The sequence below is a fragment of the Thamnophis sirtalis genome, unplaced genomic scaffold (assembly GCF_051295495.1).
Source record: "Thamnophis sirtalis isolate CommonGarterSnake01/CBP01778 unplaced genomic scaffold, rThaSir2_p1.2 scaffold_17, whole genome shotgun sequence".
In the NCBI taxonomy this organism is placed as follows: domain Eukaryota; kingdom Metazoa; phylum Chordata; class Lepidosauria; order Squamata; family Natricidae; genus Thamnophis; species Thamnophis sirtalis.
The window spans coordinates 463078-476609 of NW_028261397.1; the positions used below are offsets into that span (position 1 = coordinate 463078).

The 13532-nt window shown below is 56.0% G+C and overlaps 1 protein-coding gene across 1 annotated transcript; it reads left to right on the forward strand.

The window, feature by feature from the left end:
- Positions 1-5670: 5670 nt before the first annotated feature.
- Positions 5671-12690, forward strand: SARM1 (sterile alpha and TIR motif containing 1). Its single transcript, XM_087702893.1, is given in 7 exon segments — positions 5671-6151; positions 8495-9113; positions 9606-9818; positions 11077-11168; positions 11355-11428; positions 11431-11588; positions 12595-12690. Coding segments are annotated over 7 exon segments (1671 nt in total). The 5' UTR covers positions 5671-5732.
- The last annotated feature ends 842 nt before the right edge of the window (positions 12691-13532 follow it).

A 13532-nucleotide genomic window follows, 5' to 3' on the forward strand; every position in this document is an offset into this window, starting at 1 on the left:
AGGGCTCTGAGCCCAAAGGGGTCACATTTTAAACAAGCCTTTTTTCAAAACCTCTCCAGAGAATTTTCTCTTAAAGGGGACGTTGGATACGAGATGAGCGGTAAATACATTTCATCAGTGAAGAAATAAAGAAGACGGTTGGTCCCCCCTGCTAATTAAGGGGAATCATTTTGAAGGATCAGATGATGGAGTGTATGTCCAGATGAGGGGGCCCTGGGGAGCAGAGGAAGGGCCACATGTGGAGATAGGACCCAGGTGTGGATGGGATGGAGAGGAGAGGGAGGAATATGAATGCTGATGAAACTTTTTCTCTTGTCTTCATTTCTTTGCCTTGGCAATTAAGAGCTTTGCTCCTTTCCTGTCTCCCTCACTGAAGAAGGGGGGAGCAGGGGGGGGGTTGCTGCCTCAGACGAAAGTTTTAAACTGCTTTTACTGTTCTCTGCGGAAGGAGGGGGGGTCGTGGGGGAGCTGCCTCTGAAAAAAAACTGTTCTTTTATTCTGCTCTGCAATAGTAACAGCGAGACAGAGGTTAGCCCCTTAAAACCACCAGCCAGGATGTTAGGAACAAGAATAGCTTGCTTACAAGAAAACCCCCAAAACCCTCATAGCTGACACACTTTGCAAGGTATCCGTCACATGGGCTGAAAAACAGGCGACCTGACATTTAGATATTTAATGTCATAAGGGTTTAGGGGGGCTGAAATCCAAATAACCAGTCAATATTATCTGTTATGCATGCATTATTAGGGGAAGGGCAAAGGGCTGAATGCAACCATCCCCGGACTATAAAAACTGCTGTAAGATCCTAATCTTGGCTTTTCAAACGGGGGTCCTTCTATCTTGGTGCCAAAATAAAAGTATAATTCTGTGTCACTCCTTGTGTCCGGTGACTTATCGGCTTCGACACCAAGCAAGACCCCAGTTTTGGGGACAACAATTTAAAACAACCTTAACTCAGGAGGGCTAATTTTAGGCAATATATGGTGTTGTTATTGTCTGCATGTTTGCAACTAGTACAGAGGTTTAATTCATACGTTGATTTTTATGCATCCGTCTTATAGCCTATATATTTTGTTAGATTCAATTTTGCATGACTATAATGCAATAAAAAGTAAAAGATAAAGAAACAATGGTTGGAAACTAATCAAGGAGAGAAGGAACATGGAATTAAGGAGAAACTTCCTAGCAGGACAATTAACCAGTGGAACAGAAGTTGCCTCCAGAAGTTGTGGGCGCTCCCACACTGGAAGCTTTTAAGAAGAGGCTGGACAGGCGTTTGTCTGAAATGGCATAGGGTTTCCTGCCTGAGCAGGGGGTTGGACTAGAAGACCTCCAGGGTCCCTTCCAGATTCTATTTCTATTCTCAAAAGGCAGAATCTTAGAGCAGCATCAGAGTCAGGTGCTGGAAGGTCTCTGCAGTGGCTTTCAAGAGAAAGAAAACGGGGGTGTCCTCAGAGGTAGAATGTTTTGGGGCCCTCCAGTCTTGGTCCCTGAAAATCCCCTTTGAACTCTGCAACTTTTATGCAACAGGTTTTCCGTCAGCAAACTGCTCAGTATAAAGGCAATTTTGGGCTCAATCGTGGCCGTAAGACGAGGACTACCTGTTACTGCTATTCTGGCTTCTCTCCATTCCAGCCCTTTGGAACGAGCTCCCCATGGAGATTCGGACCCTCTCCACCCTTCGGGCCTTCCGGATGGCCGTGAAGACCTGGCTGTCCCAGCAAGCCTGGAGTTGAGTTCCCCCCCCCCTACTCGAATTTGCTGTGTCTGTTGTGCTTTTAAATTGTTCGTATTGTCTGATTGTCTTTGTCTTACTTTTTGTAATTTCCCCTCCCTTGGCTTTTGTTCAGCCGCCCTGAGTCCCTTCGGGGAATAGGGCGGCCTACAAATTGAATAAACTCCAAACTCCATTCAGGTCTGATTCTGGCAGACTCATTCCAACACTCCCAGCTGGCTCAGGAATTCTGGGAATTGACGTCCACCGGTTGTAAAGTGGCCGCGGTGACTCATCCCTGCGCTACAGAATATTAATACGCCCGGTGTCCGTCTTGGCTGTGGGCTCCCAACAGTCGCCTTCTTCTTCTTCTTCTTCTTCTTCTTCTTCTTCTTCTTCTTCTTCTTCTTCTTCTTCTTCTTCTTCTTCTTCTTCTTCTTCTTCTTCTTCTTTCTTCTTTCTTCTTTCTTCTTTCTTCTTTCTTCTTTCTTCTTTCATCCTTCTTCTTCTTCTTCTTCTTCTCCTCCTCCTCCTCCTCCTCCTCCTCCTCCTCCTCCTCCTCCTCCTCCTCCTCCTCCTCCTCCTCCTCCTCTGTGTTTGTTTTCTCTCCCTCTTCGTTTGCATCCAGACAGTCTGGCCCTTTCACAGTCTGGGGGCGGAGGGGGGGGAGGCCTTCTTTGAATTGGTTTAATATATAACGAGGGGGGGGCGGAGGGGGGTTCCTATGCGAACCGGTACCAGTTGGCTTGTGTGTGTGTGTGTGTGTTTTGTTAATGGTTGTGCGCATGTGTGAAGACCATTAAAAGCTAATAAACAAAATACCAGCAACGGAGACTGGAAAAGAGGTTCAAGGGGGGCGGGGGTGGCCAGCCTGGGTCACTGCCGGTTCTGTGACCAAGGCCAGATTGCCACTATTGGTTCGGCCAAACTGGGAGCAACCCATCTCTGGGCAGGGGGTTCATTTGGAGAAGGAGAAAAAATCTGGGTCAACCAATCACATTCCTGCCTCGGTTGCCCTGGGAGTAAATGGACCAGCCATTTGTCCTCCGTTGCCCTAATTCCCCAGTGGAGCCAACAGCCTTGAGGTTGTTCCTTGGAGGCCTCCCCCCCCTTAGTACTGACCAAGCTGACCCTCTGCGGGTGTGGGGGTCCTGGGGTGGTCTCACCTGGCTCCCCTCCCCTGGGGGCCTCTTGCAGGCCAGAGGGAGGTGATCCGCCCTTCTCTTCTTCTGCTATGGGAGCCCACCCTGCATCCCACCAGCCCCTTAGAAAGCAAAGCAGAACCCGAGTGAGCCCCCTGGAGAAACCTCCGTCCCCCCCCTGCCCCCCCTCCACTGGCCTGATCAGCCAGTGATCAGGCTGCCCCTATGCCTGGGGAAAGCACCCACCAGGGCTCAGTCAGGGCCTCCGTAGCTCCAGGGGGAGGGAGGCTGCTCCCAGGACCAGGACCGAGAGCCCCCCACCCCGCTCTGCCGATCCACCAAGGGGGGGGGAGATGAGCAAGCTGAGGCGGGGGAAGGGAAGAGTCGAGCATACCATCCCTCTTGCCCCCCCCCCCAAGGGACCCAAGTTCGGTTAACCCTTATCTGCCACCTACAGACAGTCCTCGACTTACGACCACAATTGAGCCCAAAATTTTGGTTGCTCGGTGAGACTTTCGTTAAGTGAGCTTTGTCCCATTTTGCAACCTTTTGTGCCGCGCTCGTGAAGGGAATCGTAGCAATTGTTTGTGAGGCCAAGAAAGGGGATCCCGTGACTCTGGGACATGCGACCGTCACAAATACGAAGCAGTTGCCAGGCACCCAGATATTGGTCACATGACCACAGCCAGGAGGAAACCGGCTGCAAGTTGCTTTTTTCAGTGACGCCACTTCAAACAGTCACTATGCAAACTGTCGTAAGTCAAGGACTGCCTGTACCTCAAGAGACCCCCGAGGACCCCACAGTTCAACCCTGAGCGGCCAATATTTTGGACCCTGCAGTCGGGGTCCTCAGCCACCTAGAAGTCCAAACCAGGAGAATCTCTGCAGCTCCGGGTTGAACCGAAGGGTCCTGGGCGTCCTCTGAGCTTGGTGGTTTCCTTGCAGGCGTTTTATGACCCAGCTAGGGAACCTCATCATCACCGCTAGGAGAGGCAAAGCCCCCTCCCTTCTAGCACTGATGACGTTCCCTAGTTGGGTCATGACAGGTCACCCCCTGAAGAGGAGAATATGTAAACACAACAACGGATAGAGTGGATGGAGGGGGGAGTAGAAGGAAAGATAGGAAGGAGAGGAGAAAGGAGAGGAATAGGAGAGAGGGAAAGGCAGAGGAAGAATGGGAGGGAATGTAAGAGTAGGAAAGAGGGGAGGAATGGGAAGAAGAGGGGAAGGGTAAAGGGGAGGAAGGGGAAGGAGAGAAGGGAAAGGAGAGGAGGAAGGAAGGAAGGAGAGAAGAAAGAGAAGAAAGGGGGGTAGAAAGGAGGGAGGGAAGGAAGGAGAGAAGAAAGGGGAAGGAAGGAGGGAAGGGAGGAGAGAAGGAGAGAAGAAAGGAGGGAAGGAAGGAAGGAGGGAATGTAGGAGAGAAGGAAGGGGGGAAGGAAGGAGGAAAGGAAGGGGGAAAGGAAGGAGAGAAGGAGAAAAGAAAGGAGGGAAGGAGAGAAGGAGGGAAGGGGAAGGAGGGAGGGAAGGAAGGGGAGTGGGAGAGTAGAAACGAGGGAAGGAAAGAGGGAGGGAGGGAAGAAGAAGTAGGAATGTTGTAAGATAAGATGGAGTTATGGGATGGTAAGAAAGCAATCTTCAAGTATATTGTCAACAGTAGGGAAAAATTGTTATAAATACATATTATTAATAACAGTTATGAGATCTTATAATTGTGTATGTATATATGAAATTGATAAAATTAAAATAATTTAAAAAATAGCAATAGCAATAGCAATAGCAGTAGACTTATATACCGCTTCATAGGCCTTTCAGGCCTCTCTAAGCGGTTTACAGAGAGTCAGCATATTGCCCCCAACAATCTGGGTCCTCATTTTACCCACCTCGGAAGGATGGAAGGCTGAGTCAACCCTGAGCCGGTGAGATTTGAACCGCTGACCTGCTGATCTAGCAGTAGCCTGCAGTGCTGCATTTAACCACTGCGCCACCGTGGCTCTTTTAAGGACCCAAAAATAGTTGGGTCATGAAACGCCTGCAAGAAAGCCACCAAGCTCAGAGAGCACAAAGGACCCCACAGTCCTCCTTCCTCTTCCTCCCTTTCCTTTCTCCCCTTCCTCTTCCTCCTCCTCCTCCTCCACAAACCCCCCTTCCTTCTAGCACTGATGATGTTACTTAGTTGGGTCATGAAACACCTGCAAGAAAGCCACCAAGCTCAGAGAGCACCAAGGTCCTCACAGTCTTCCTCCCCCTCCCCCTCCTCCTCCAGAAAACCAGGGAGCACCAAGGACCCTCCCCCATTTTCAGTTCAGTCTTAAGCTTTTGCAATTTTAATGCGTTACATTTATAATAGTTAAATCTGTTCAGGACATTGTAAGCCATTCAGAGTCGCCTCGGGATAAATCAATATAAAAAATGAATGGGCGAATAAAACGAACCAAATCGAGATGCTCCTCCGCGCTGGGCTCCGCTGGGGAAGGGCGAGGGGACGGAGGAGGGATGGGGGCGCCCGGCCTCCTTGCCCCATCAGCCGCCGGAGGGTCTGCGGAGCGAAGGGGACGGGGAGGGGGGGCTCCCTCTGCCTTTATTCCGCGCGAGCTCCTTCCCAGCCGAGGGTCCGGGGCTAACGACCGGGGCGGGACTGCGGCGCGCTCTCGCCAGCGAGCGCGCGCGGGGAAGGGCGGTGGTTGACGTCATGGGCGGGCTGCAAGGCGGCGGCGGCGGCGGGATGGCATCGCGGACCCGCCGAGCATCCTCCGCAGCCCCAGCCGAAGGCAGGCAGAGCCCGGCGCCCGAAGCCCGGCTGCGCTCCCGGCATCCCTGCCAGCCCGGAGCCCCCGCCGTCGCTGCTGCCCCTCGCTGGCGCGAAGCCCCCGCTGCCCATGGTGCTGAGCCTGCTGCTGTCGGCCTACCAGCTGTGCCGCCTGGCCATGCCCGAGCCGGGGGCCGCGGCGGGCTGGTGGGCGGAGGGGCTGGACGGCGACGACCTCCCGCCCGGGCAGGGCGCGGCCATCCAGGCGGCCCTGGAGCGGAGCCTGCCCGAGCTGCACCAGGCCGTCTCGGCGGCCAAGCAGGCGGCGGGAGCGGGGGACCTGCAGGCGCGGCTGGGCGCCGTGCTGGCGCTGGTGGAGGAGGCCTGGGGGCTGCCGGCCGTGGGGCGCCAGGTGGCCAAGGGGCTCTGCGACGCGCTGCGCCTGGAGGGCGGCCTCGACCTCCTGCTCGACCTGCTGCGCGGCGCAGAGCCCGAGAGCCGGAATTGCGCGGCGCAACTGCTGGAGCAGGTCCTGGTGGCCGAGAACAGGTGAGCGCCCGCGAGCCCTCGGGGGGGAGGGGGCTGGAGGGGGGACGCCTGGAGGGACCCTGAAGAGGAGCCCAGCACACGCACGCACACCCGCCGAGGCTCACGCTCTCCCCGGGGCCCTTTCGGAGGGACGGGGGCCCTTCAGCTGGATGGCAGCTAGGGGGAGAGGTCCTGCCGGGCCCCCTCTGTGTAAGGGCTGCCTTCTGCCTCTTTCCCGGAGCAGATGGAGGAAGGGGCGTTTCTTCCCAGAAGGGGAGATTTGCTGGCTGTCTATGGATGCGGGAAGCTTCTGCTTCTCTCTGCGCAAGTGCCCAGAAGTGTAACTAAGAGGATTGGGCGACTGAAGGGGGACGGACGGGGGGAGGGGTCTCTGTCTGTTCTCCAAAGCACCAGAACGCAGGACAAGAAGCAAAGGATGGAAACTAACCAAGGAGAGAAGAAAGCTGGAAGCGAGTACGAATTTCCTGCCAATTGACCAATGGAACAACTTGCTACCAGAAGTTGGGGCTGCTCCATCACTGGAGGTTTTAAAGAAGAGACTGGGGAACTATTTTGCCAGGATGGTCTGGACCAGAGTCTCCTGCTTGAGCGGTTGGACTGGAATCCCCTGCAACTCCGTTATTCTGTTATTTCTTATGTCCAGCCAGCCTAAGATCCCCTCACGCCTCTCAGGGGGCTGAATAAAAAGAGGGGGCAGAGCTGTGACTCATTCGGAGAGACAGCTGGGCTCCTCCTTGTTTCTGGCATCCTCCCAGCCTTCTCCAGTGGGGGCAGGGGGACCCTTCAGGTGACCCCGCTGGGCAAAAGGAGGATGGGCCTGGGAGTGGGGATGTCATGATAAGAAGGGGAGAGCCAGAGTAATTTCCCCACACTCTGAGTCCATGGGAGGAGGGGATTCTGAGGGTTGCAGGCCTCACATCTGGGCAGCTGCCCAAGCTGGGGGCACAGATTCGGGAACTAATGGTGTGCGAGCATTGATGGCAAACTGCCGGTGGCTGCTTGGGAAGGAGATGCAGGAGAAGAGCAGGCAGAGAGGGGGGTCGGAGTTAAATATGTCCGTGGCATGACAAAACTGCGCTCGACTAAAGCGCGCCCGATTAAACCGCGTTGCTGACATCATCAGCAGGGCGACAACAGCGAGCGCGGAAAAGAAGGGCGCTTTAAATAGCGCTTTGAAAGCAAGCCGATTCAAGTTAAGGTAAGGGTTAGGTTTAGGGTTAAGTTAAGGGTTAGGTTAAGGATTAGGTTTAGAGGTTAATTTTAGGTTTAGTGTTTACAGCGTGCTTTTTTCTCCGTGCTGTTGTCGCGCTGTGATGACGTCAGCTACGCGGTTTCGTCGAGCGCCCTTTAGTCGAACACGGTTTTGGGGTGGAACCAAATATGTCATCAGCTGAGAATCCTTATGTTGCCACAAACGACTCAACCACCCAGCAGGCCAGCCTTTCTCTTCCTTAACAGCTTGAAGATGTGTGGACTTCACCTCCCAGAATTCCCCAACTATCAGGTTGCCTGGGGAATTCTGGGAGGTGAAGTCCAGACATCTTCAAGTTGCTGAAGGTGAAGAGAAATGCCTCCTGGGCTGTTATGCTGCTGACTTGGAGAAGGCAGTTGCTGCAGAACGCAAGGAAGGGAGGGACCGAATAAGAACCCCCACTGGGCAGCCCCACCCTTGGCCCACCTGGCCCATAGCTTAGCTGGGGAAAGAGAAGACCAGGATAATAGACTTGGAAGGGACCTTGGAGGCTTTCCAGTACAGCCTCCTGCGCAGGTCAGGGCAAATGGCAGTCCAGGAGCATTTGCAACTTCTGGAGGCAGCCGTTCCCCCCATTGTCCTATCAGGAAATCCCTCCTTAGTTCTAGGTTGCTTCACTCTTTGTTTAGTTTCCATCCATTATTTCTTGGCCTGCCTTCAGGTGCTTTGGAGAAGAGCTTGACCCTCTTCCTCCTCTCTGGGGCAGCCCCTCAAATATTGGAAGATGCTCTCCTGTCTCCCCTGGTCCTTCCCTAGACTAGCCAGGCCCGGTTCCTGCAACCGTTCTTCCTATGTTTTGGCCTCCCAGGCTCCTAAAATCCTCTTGGTTGCTCTTCTCTGCCCTTTCTCCAGAGTCTCAACATCTGGGGAACCCTTTCCTCCCCCCAGGCAGTGGGGCAGAGAGAATGCGGCTGCCTTGTATGGTCTCAAAACTTTTGAAAGTGGAGCCAAAGGCCTGCAGGGGGGCGGATGGGGACCCCCCTGGGCTGCATGAGCTCCAGGCTGGTGCCCCTCTTCCCTGTCCCCTTCCGTGGCTTCCTGCGGCCCCAGCTTTGATGCCGCGGATGACCCGCCCTCTGCTTGCCTGGCAGGAACCGGGTGGCTCGGATCGGCCTGGGGGTGGTGCTGAACCTGGCCAAGGAGCGGGAGAGCCTCCCCCTGGCCAGGAGCACCTCGGGCATCCTGGAGCACATGTTCAAGCACTCGGAGGAGACCTGCTTCCAGCTGATCGCCAACGGAGGCCTGGACGCCATCCTCTTCTGGTGCCGCTGGAATGACCCCGTGGTGCTTCAGCACTGCGCCGCCGCCTTGGCCAACTGTGCCATGTACGGCGGGCAGGCCAACCAGCGGCGGATGGTGGAGAAGAAGGCCTCGGAGTGGCTCTTCCCGCTGGCCTTCTCCAAGGAGGACGACCTGGTCCAGTTCCAGGCCTGCCTGGCCATCGCCGTGCTGGCCACCAACAAGGAGATCGAGAAGGAGGTGGAGAACTCGGGCACGCTGGCCCTGGTGGAGCCCTTCATCGCCACCCTCGACCCGGGCCGCTTCACCCACAGCTGGCTGGGCAGCAGCGAGAACAGCCAGGGCCGGACGGCAGATGACCTTCAGTATCTGGTGCCCCTGCTGGACAGCTCCCGCCTGGAGGCCCAGTGCATCGCCGCCTTCTACCTCTGCGTGGAGGCCGCCATTAAAGGCCAGCAGAAGAAGACCGAGGTCAGCAGGGTGGGGCTGGGGGGCCTCATGCTTCCCTCCAGGGCTTGGGGCAGGAGAAGCCACTGCCCCCCTCCCCACACCCAGTGCTGGGATTGGGTCGAAAGAGTTCTGCAAGGGACACCCAGGCCTCTGGGGCACAGGAGCCCTTGCGGTGCCAGTAGAACGGATCCCCTCTTTGGCCCCCTCCCCACCACCAGCTCCAAAACCTGGGGCCCAGGGAGGACCGATCCTTCTGATGCCTTTAAGGAGGCTGCCCCGAAGATTCTGGCTTGGAGATCCTGGGGTGAGCCCAGCTGTGGGAGCCCCCGTCTGACTCAGCCGGGTCTTGTCGTCCCCAACGTAGCGCCCTTCCACTGCCATGGTACCCATCTTCCTTGCGATGGAACAGCCACGGCCCCCAGCACGGAGATCCAGCCCAGCAGGGTGGGTGCCGGTTGGGGCAGCTGGCACAGGCTGCCTTGTGAGAGCTGACGGTGCCCCTCCTGTTGCCAGATCTTTGCAGAGATCGGGGCCATCCAGAGCCTGAAAAGGATCGTCTGCTACTCGGCCAACGGCACCACCTCCATGCTGGCCAAGCGGGCGCTGTGCACCATGGGTGAGGAAGTGCCCCGGCGTCTCCTGCCCACGGTGCCCAACTGGAAGACCCCCGAGGTGCAGAAGTGGCTCCAGCAGATCGGCTTCGTCAAGTACTGCCCACGCTTCCTGGTACAAGTTCCGGAGGGGGCAGAGCCCCGGCGCTGGTAGGGTGTGGCGGGGGAGCCCTCCCCAATAGCCATGGGCACAGGGTGGAGGGCCGGTCTATGGCCAGCCACTCAGGAGGGGGCTCCCTGCTCTGGCTCAAGTCGTGGCCCTGTAGCAAGGGGAATGGGGGGAGGGGGGGCGAAGGATGCTGGGGGAGACATGAGGGGCTTTCTCATCTCGGGTTCTTCCCTGAGCTTGGTGGCTTTCTGGCCGTACCTGTTTCTTTGCCACCTGGACTAATTAGAGGGGTTGCCATATAAACAGAAGCCGCATGGAGGGGGAGGGAGGAAGAGAGAAAAGAGGAAGAGAGAGAAAGGAAGGGAACTTCTTTGTAACTTTAATAAAATTTGTATGCCGCCCACTCCCTAGGGACTCTGGGCAGCTAAATAGGAATTAATTCAGCTCCGTTGAAGATAGGAAATAGGAATTGAATGCAGAAGTAATGAAGAAAGGAAAGAAGAGGAAGAACAGAAGGAGGCAGGTGACAGAAGGAGGGATGGAGAGGGGTGACATAGAAATTGAATAAAGAAATAATGGAAGGGAGGAAAGAAGGAAAATAGAAGGAAAGAGTCTATAAAGATTCTCCAGGTCATGGGTGTCCCAAGGGGGCTTTTTTCACGAGGCCAGTGGGCTTCCTGCTTTCCATCCCCCCCCCCAACCAGTCAGAGCTGAAGAAGCTTCTGGGATGAGAAGCAAAACAACTTCAAAGAAGAAAGGAAGGAAGTCCAGTTTAGAAGGAGGGAGGGAGGGAGGGAGAGAGAGAAAAGAGGAAGAGAGAGAAAGGAGGGGAATAGGAATTGAATGCAGAAGTAATGAAGAAAGGAAAGAAGAGGGAGAACAGAAGGAGGGAGGTGATAGAAGGAGGGATGGAGAGGGGTGACATAGAAATTGAATAAAGAAATAATGGAAGGGGGGAAAATAGAGGAAGAGTCTATAAAGATTCTCCAGGTCATGGGTGTCCCAAGGGGGCTTTTTCAGGAGGCCTCTGGGCTTCCTGCTTTCCATCCCCCCCCCCATCCAGTCAGAGCCGAAGAAGCTTCTGGGAGAGAAGCAAAACAACTCAAAGAAGAAAGGAAGGAAGTCCAGTTTAGAGAGAGGGAGGGAGGGGGGGGAAAGGGAGGCATATAAACCCAATGGACCCTAAAGAAAGGGGGGGGAAGACTTGGCACCGGACAGTCCAGGCCAAAGGCTGAGATTCCCCTGGGACCTTCTCCCTCTGCAGGAGCACCAGGTGGACGGAGACTTGCTCCTCAGGCTGTCCGAGGAAGACCTGCTGACCGACCTGGCCATGAGCTCCGGCATCACCCGCAAGCGGTAGGAAGGAAGGCGGGACTAGAGCACTCGGGCTCCTGCTGATTGGCCCAAAGTCACCCGGCCTCCTTCCATGCCTAAGGCGGGACTAGAACTCCCGCTCTCCTGGTTTCTCGCCTGGGGCCCAGACGGGCCCAAGCTGCCCCTTCCCACCCACCCAAGCGCCCCCCCTCCCCGCTTCCTCCCCAGGTTCTTTCGGGAGCTGACGGAGCTGAAGACCTACGCCAATTACTCCACCTGCGACCGCAGCAACCTGGCTGACTGGCTGGCGGCGTGGACCCCAAATTCCGCCAGTACACCTACAACCTGGTCACCTGCGGCATCGACCGGCACTTCCTCCACCGCGTCACGGAGCAGCAGCTGCAGGACGACTGCCGCATCGGGCTGAGCTTCCACCGCGTCCGGATCCTCTCTGCCGCCCGGGTAAGCGGGGAGGGGAGAGACCCTCACTCCGGTTCACCCAGGGCCTGGAATAGCCGTCCAGACAGAGGCCCTGGCCCAGGGTCTCTCTGCGTGTGTGTGTGGGGAGGGGGGGCTCTCCCAAGACATGCATGACTCCAAAGGGCGAGTGCGGTGAGGGGGGGGGGCAAGCGAAGCAGCAGGAGCAGCTGTGACCACTAGGCTCCCGGATTTGCAGGTCTTGCTGGCTCTGAAGCCCACCGGCCTCTTCCCTGAGCCTCATGTGCTGAGGGAGGGAGGGAGGGAGGGCCCTGGGGGGGTGTCTTTGAACCCAGCCTGTTCCTGCAGGAGGACTCCCCCTCCCCCTGCATTCCTCCTTACCAGAGGCTGGACTCCGTTCCCAGGGGCAGCTGGTCTCTCCAGCTCAAGGTCCAGCTGGAGATTTCTTCTCCCAAAGGGGCTTGTTCCCCAAGAGGCAACTGGACTTTCTGGTTTCTCTTCGAAGACCTTCCGCTTCTCCTCCAGAAGCTTCTATAAAGCAGGGCTGCCAAACTTGGGAACTTTTAAGACTTGTGGACTTCAACTCCAGGATTCCCCATGCTGGCTGGGGAATTCTGGGAGTTGAAGTCCACAAGTCTTTGGGCAGCCTGCTCTAAAGGGAGATGCAGAGCCATCCTGAAGACAGGGGACGCCAAGGGTCTCCCGAAGGACTCTGCCGAGGGGGAGATACTAAAGAGGGACCCCAACAGACATTATGAGAAAAAGGTTGTCCTTGCAAGACGTGCTGAAGGACAAGGCCTTCGACAAGCCACAATATCGCCCTCTCTACCCTGGGGGAGCCACCCCAAGCACCTGTGGGCCCCCCAGCATCCCCAAGGGGAAGGAGCTCCACTCAGATCCCTTGTCAGCAGCATCAACACTGCAAAACGTCCCACCCCACTTATTAGCTCCTCTGGTTGGCAACCCCACCCATCACATCAACATTTCTCAGCCAGCAAGTCTGGGCCCGGATGAGACCCTGCTGTCCTAGGATGCGACTTCCCTCTTCAACGGAGCTGAAGAAGCTTCTGAAGCTGAGCTGGCCAGAGCCATCTTGGAGGCTTCCGTGTTGCCACACCGGCGCTGAGGGATGGGGGAGGATTTAGACAGCTGGCATTTTGTAGCCAAAGCAACACACTTTCTCTTGGGAACCAAGGAAGTTCTCGCACCTGGCCAGAGGAAGTGGAGCGATGTCACCAGGCAACCAGGCAGTGCTGTGATTGGACCACGTGACCGATTGTTTGGAGGAAGTGACAAACTTTAATTAGGTGAAAACCACCAGAACCTTAAGAGTCAGTTTTCACCATCTGATATATCCGATAAAGGGGTCCTTGGAGGAATCGAGGCATCTGTTACTTGGAACCCGAGAGCTTCTGGGATGAGAAGGGAAATGTCTTCAAACGACTTTCAAAGAGAGAGTCCAGTTGCCTGTAGAAAAACACCTCTGGGACAACGGGGACCTGGATGGTGGAGAATCCCCACAGATCTCCCTCGTGGGCCTTTGGGGGAGATGGAGCTGGTGTGTGTGTGGGGGGGTGGAGGGCGGGAAGGGCCCAATCCAGCTGTTCCTGCCGCCTTTCCTCCTTCCCTCCAGAGATGCTTCACTCCCTCTGCCCTGTAACAGCCGGTCTGCCTTGGAGGGAACGGATGTCTTCATCAGCTACCGGCGACGTACCGGATCTCAGCTGGCCAGGTATTGGGGAAGGGGCTGCCTGGGGTGGGGCCCTAGATCGTTCGGAAAGGGAGGTCAGCCGCCAGCCTGAATGGTCTGGGGAGGGGGGGCGAGACGCCCCAGGGAGGAGCTGGAGATTCCAAGCATGGTTGCCCAGGTGTTCAGGTGGGATCCTGGCTCCCGTTTTTCCTTCCTGGAAGGCTCCCCCTCCTCAAAAGAAACACAGAGCACACATACACCCCTTGAGGGGAAGACAC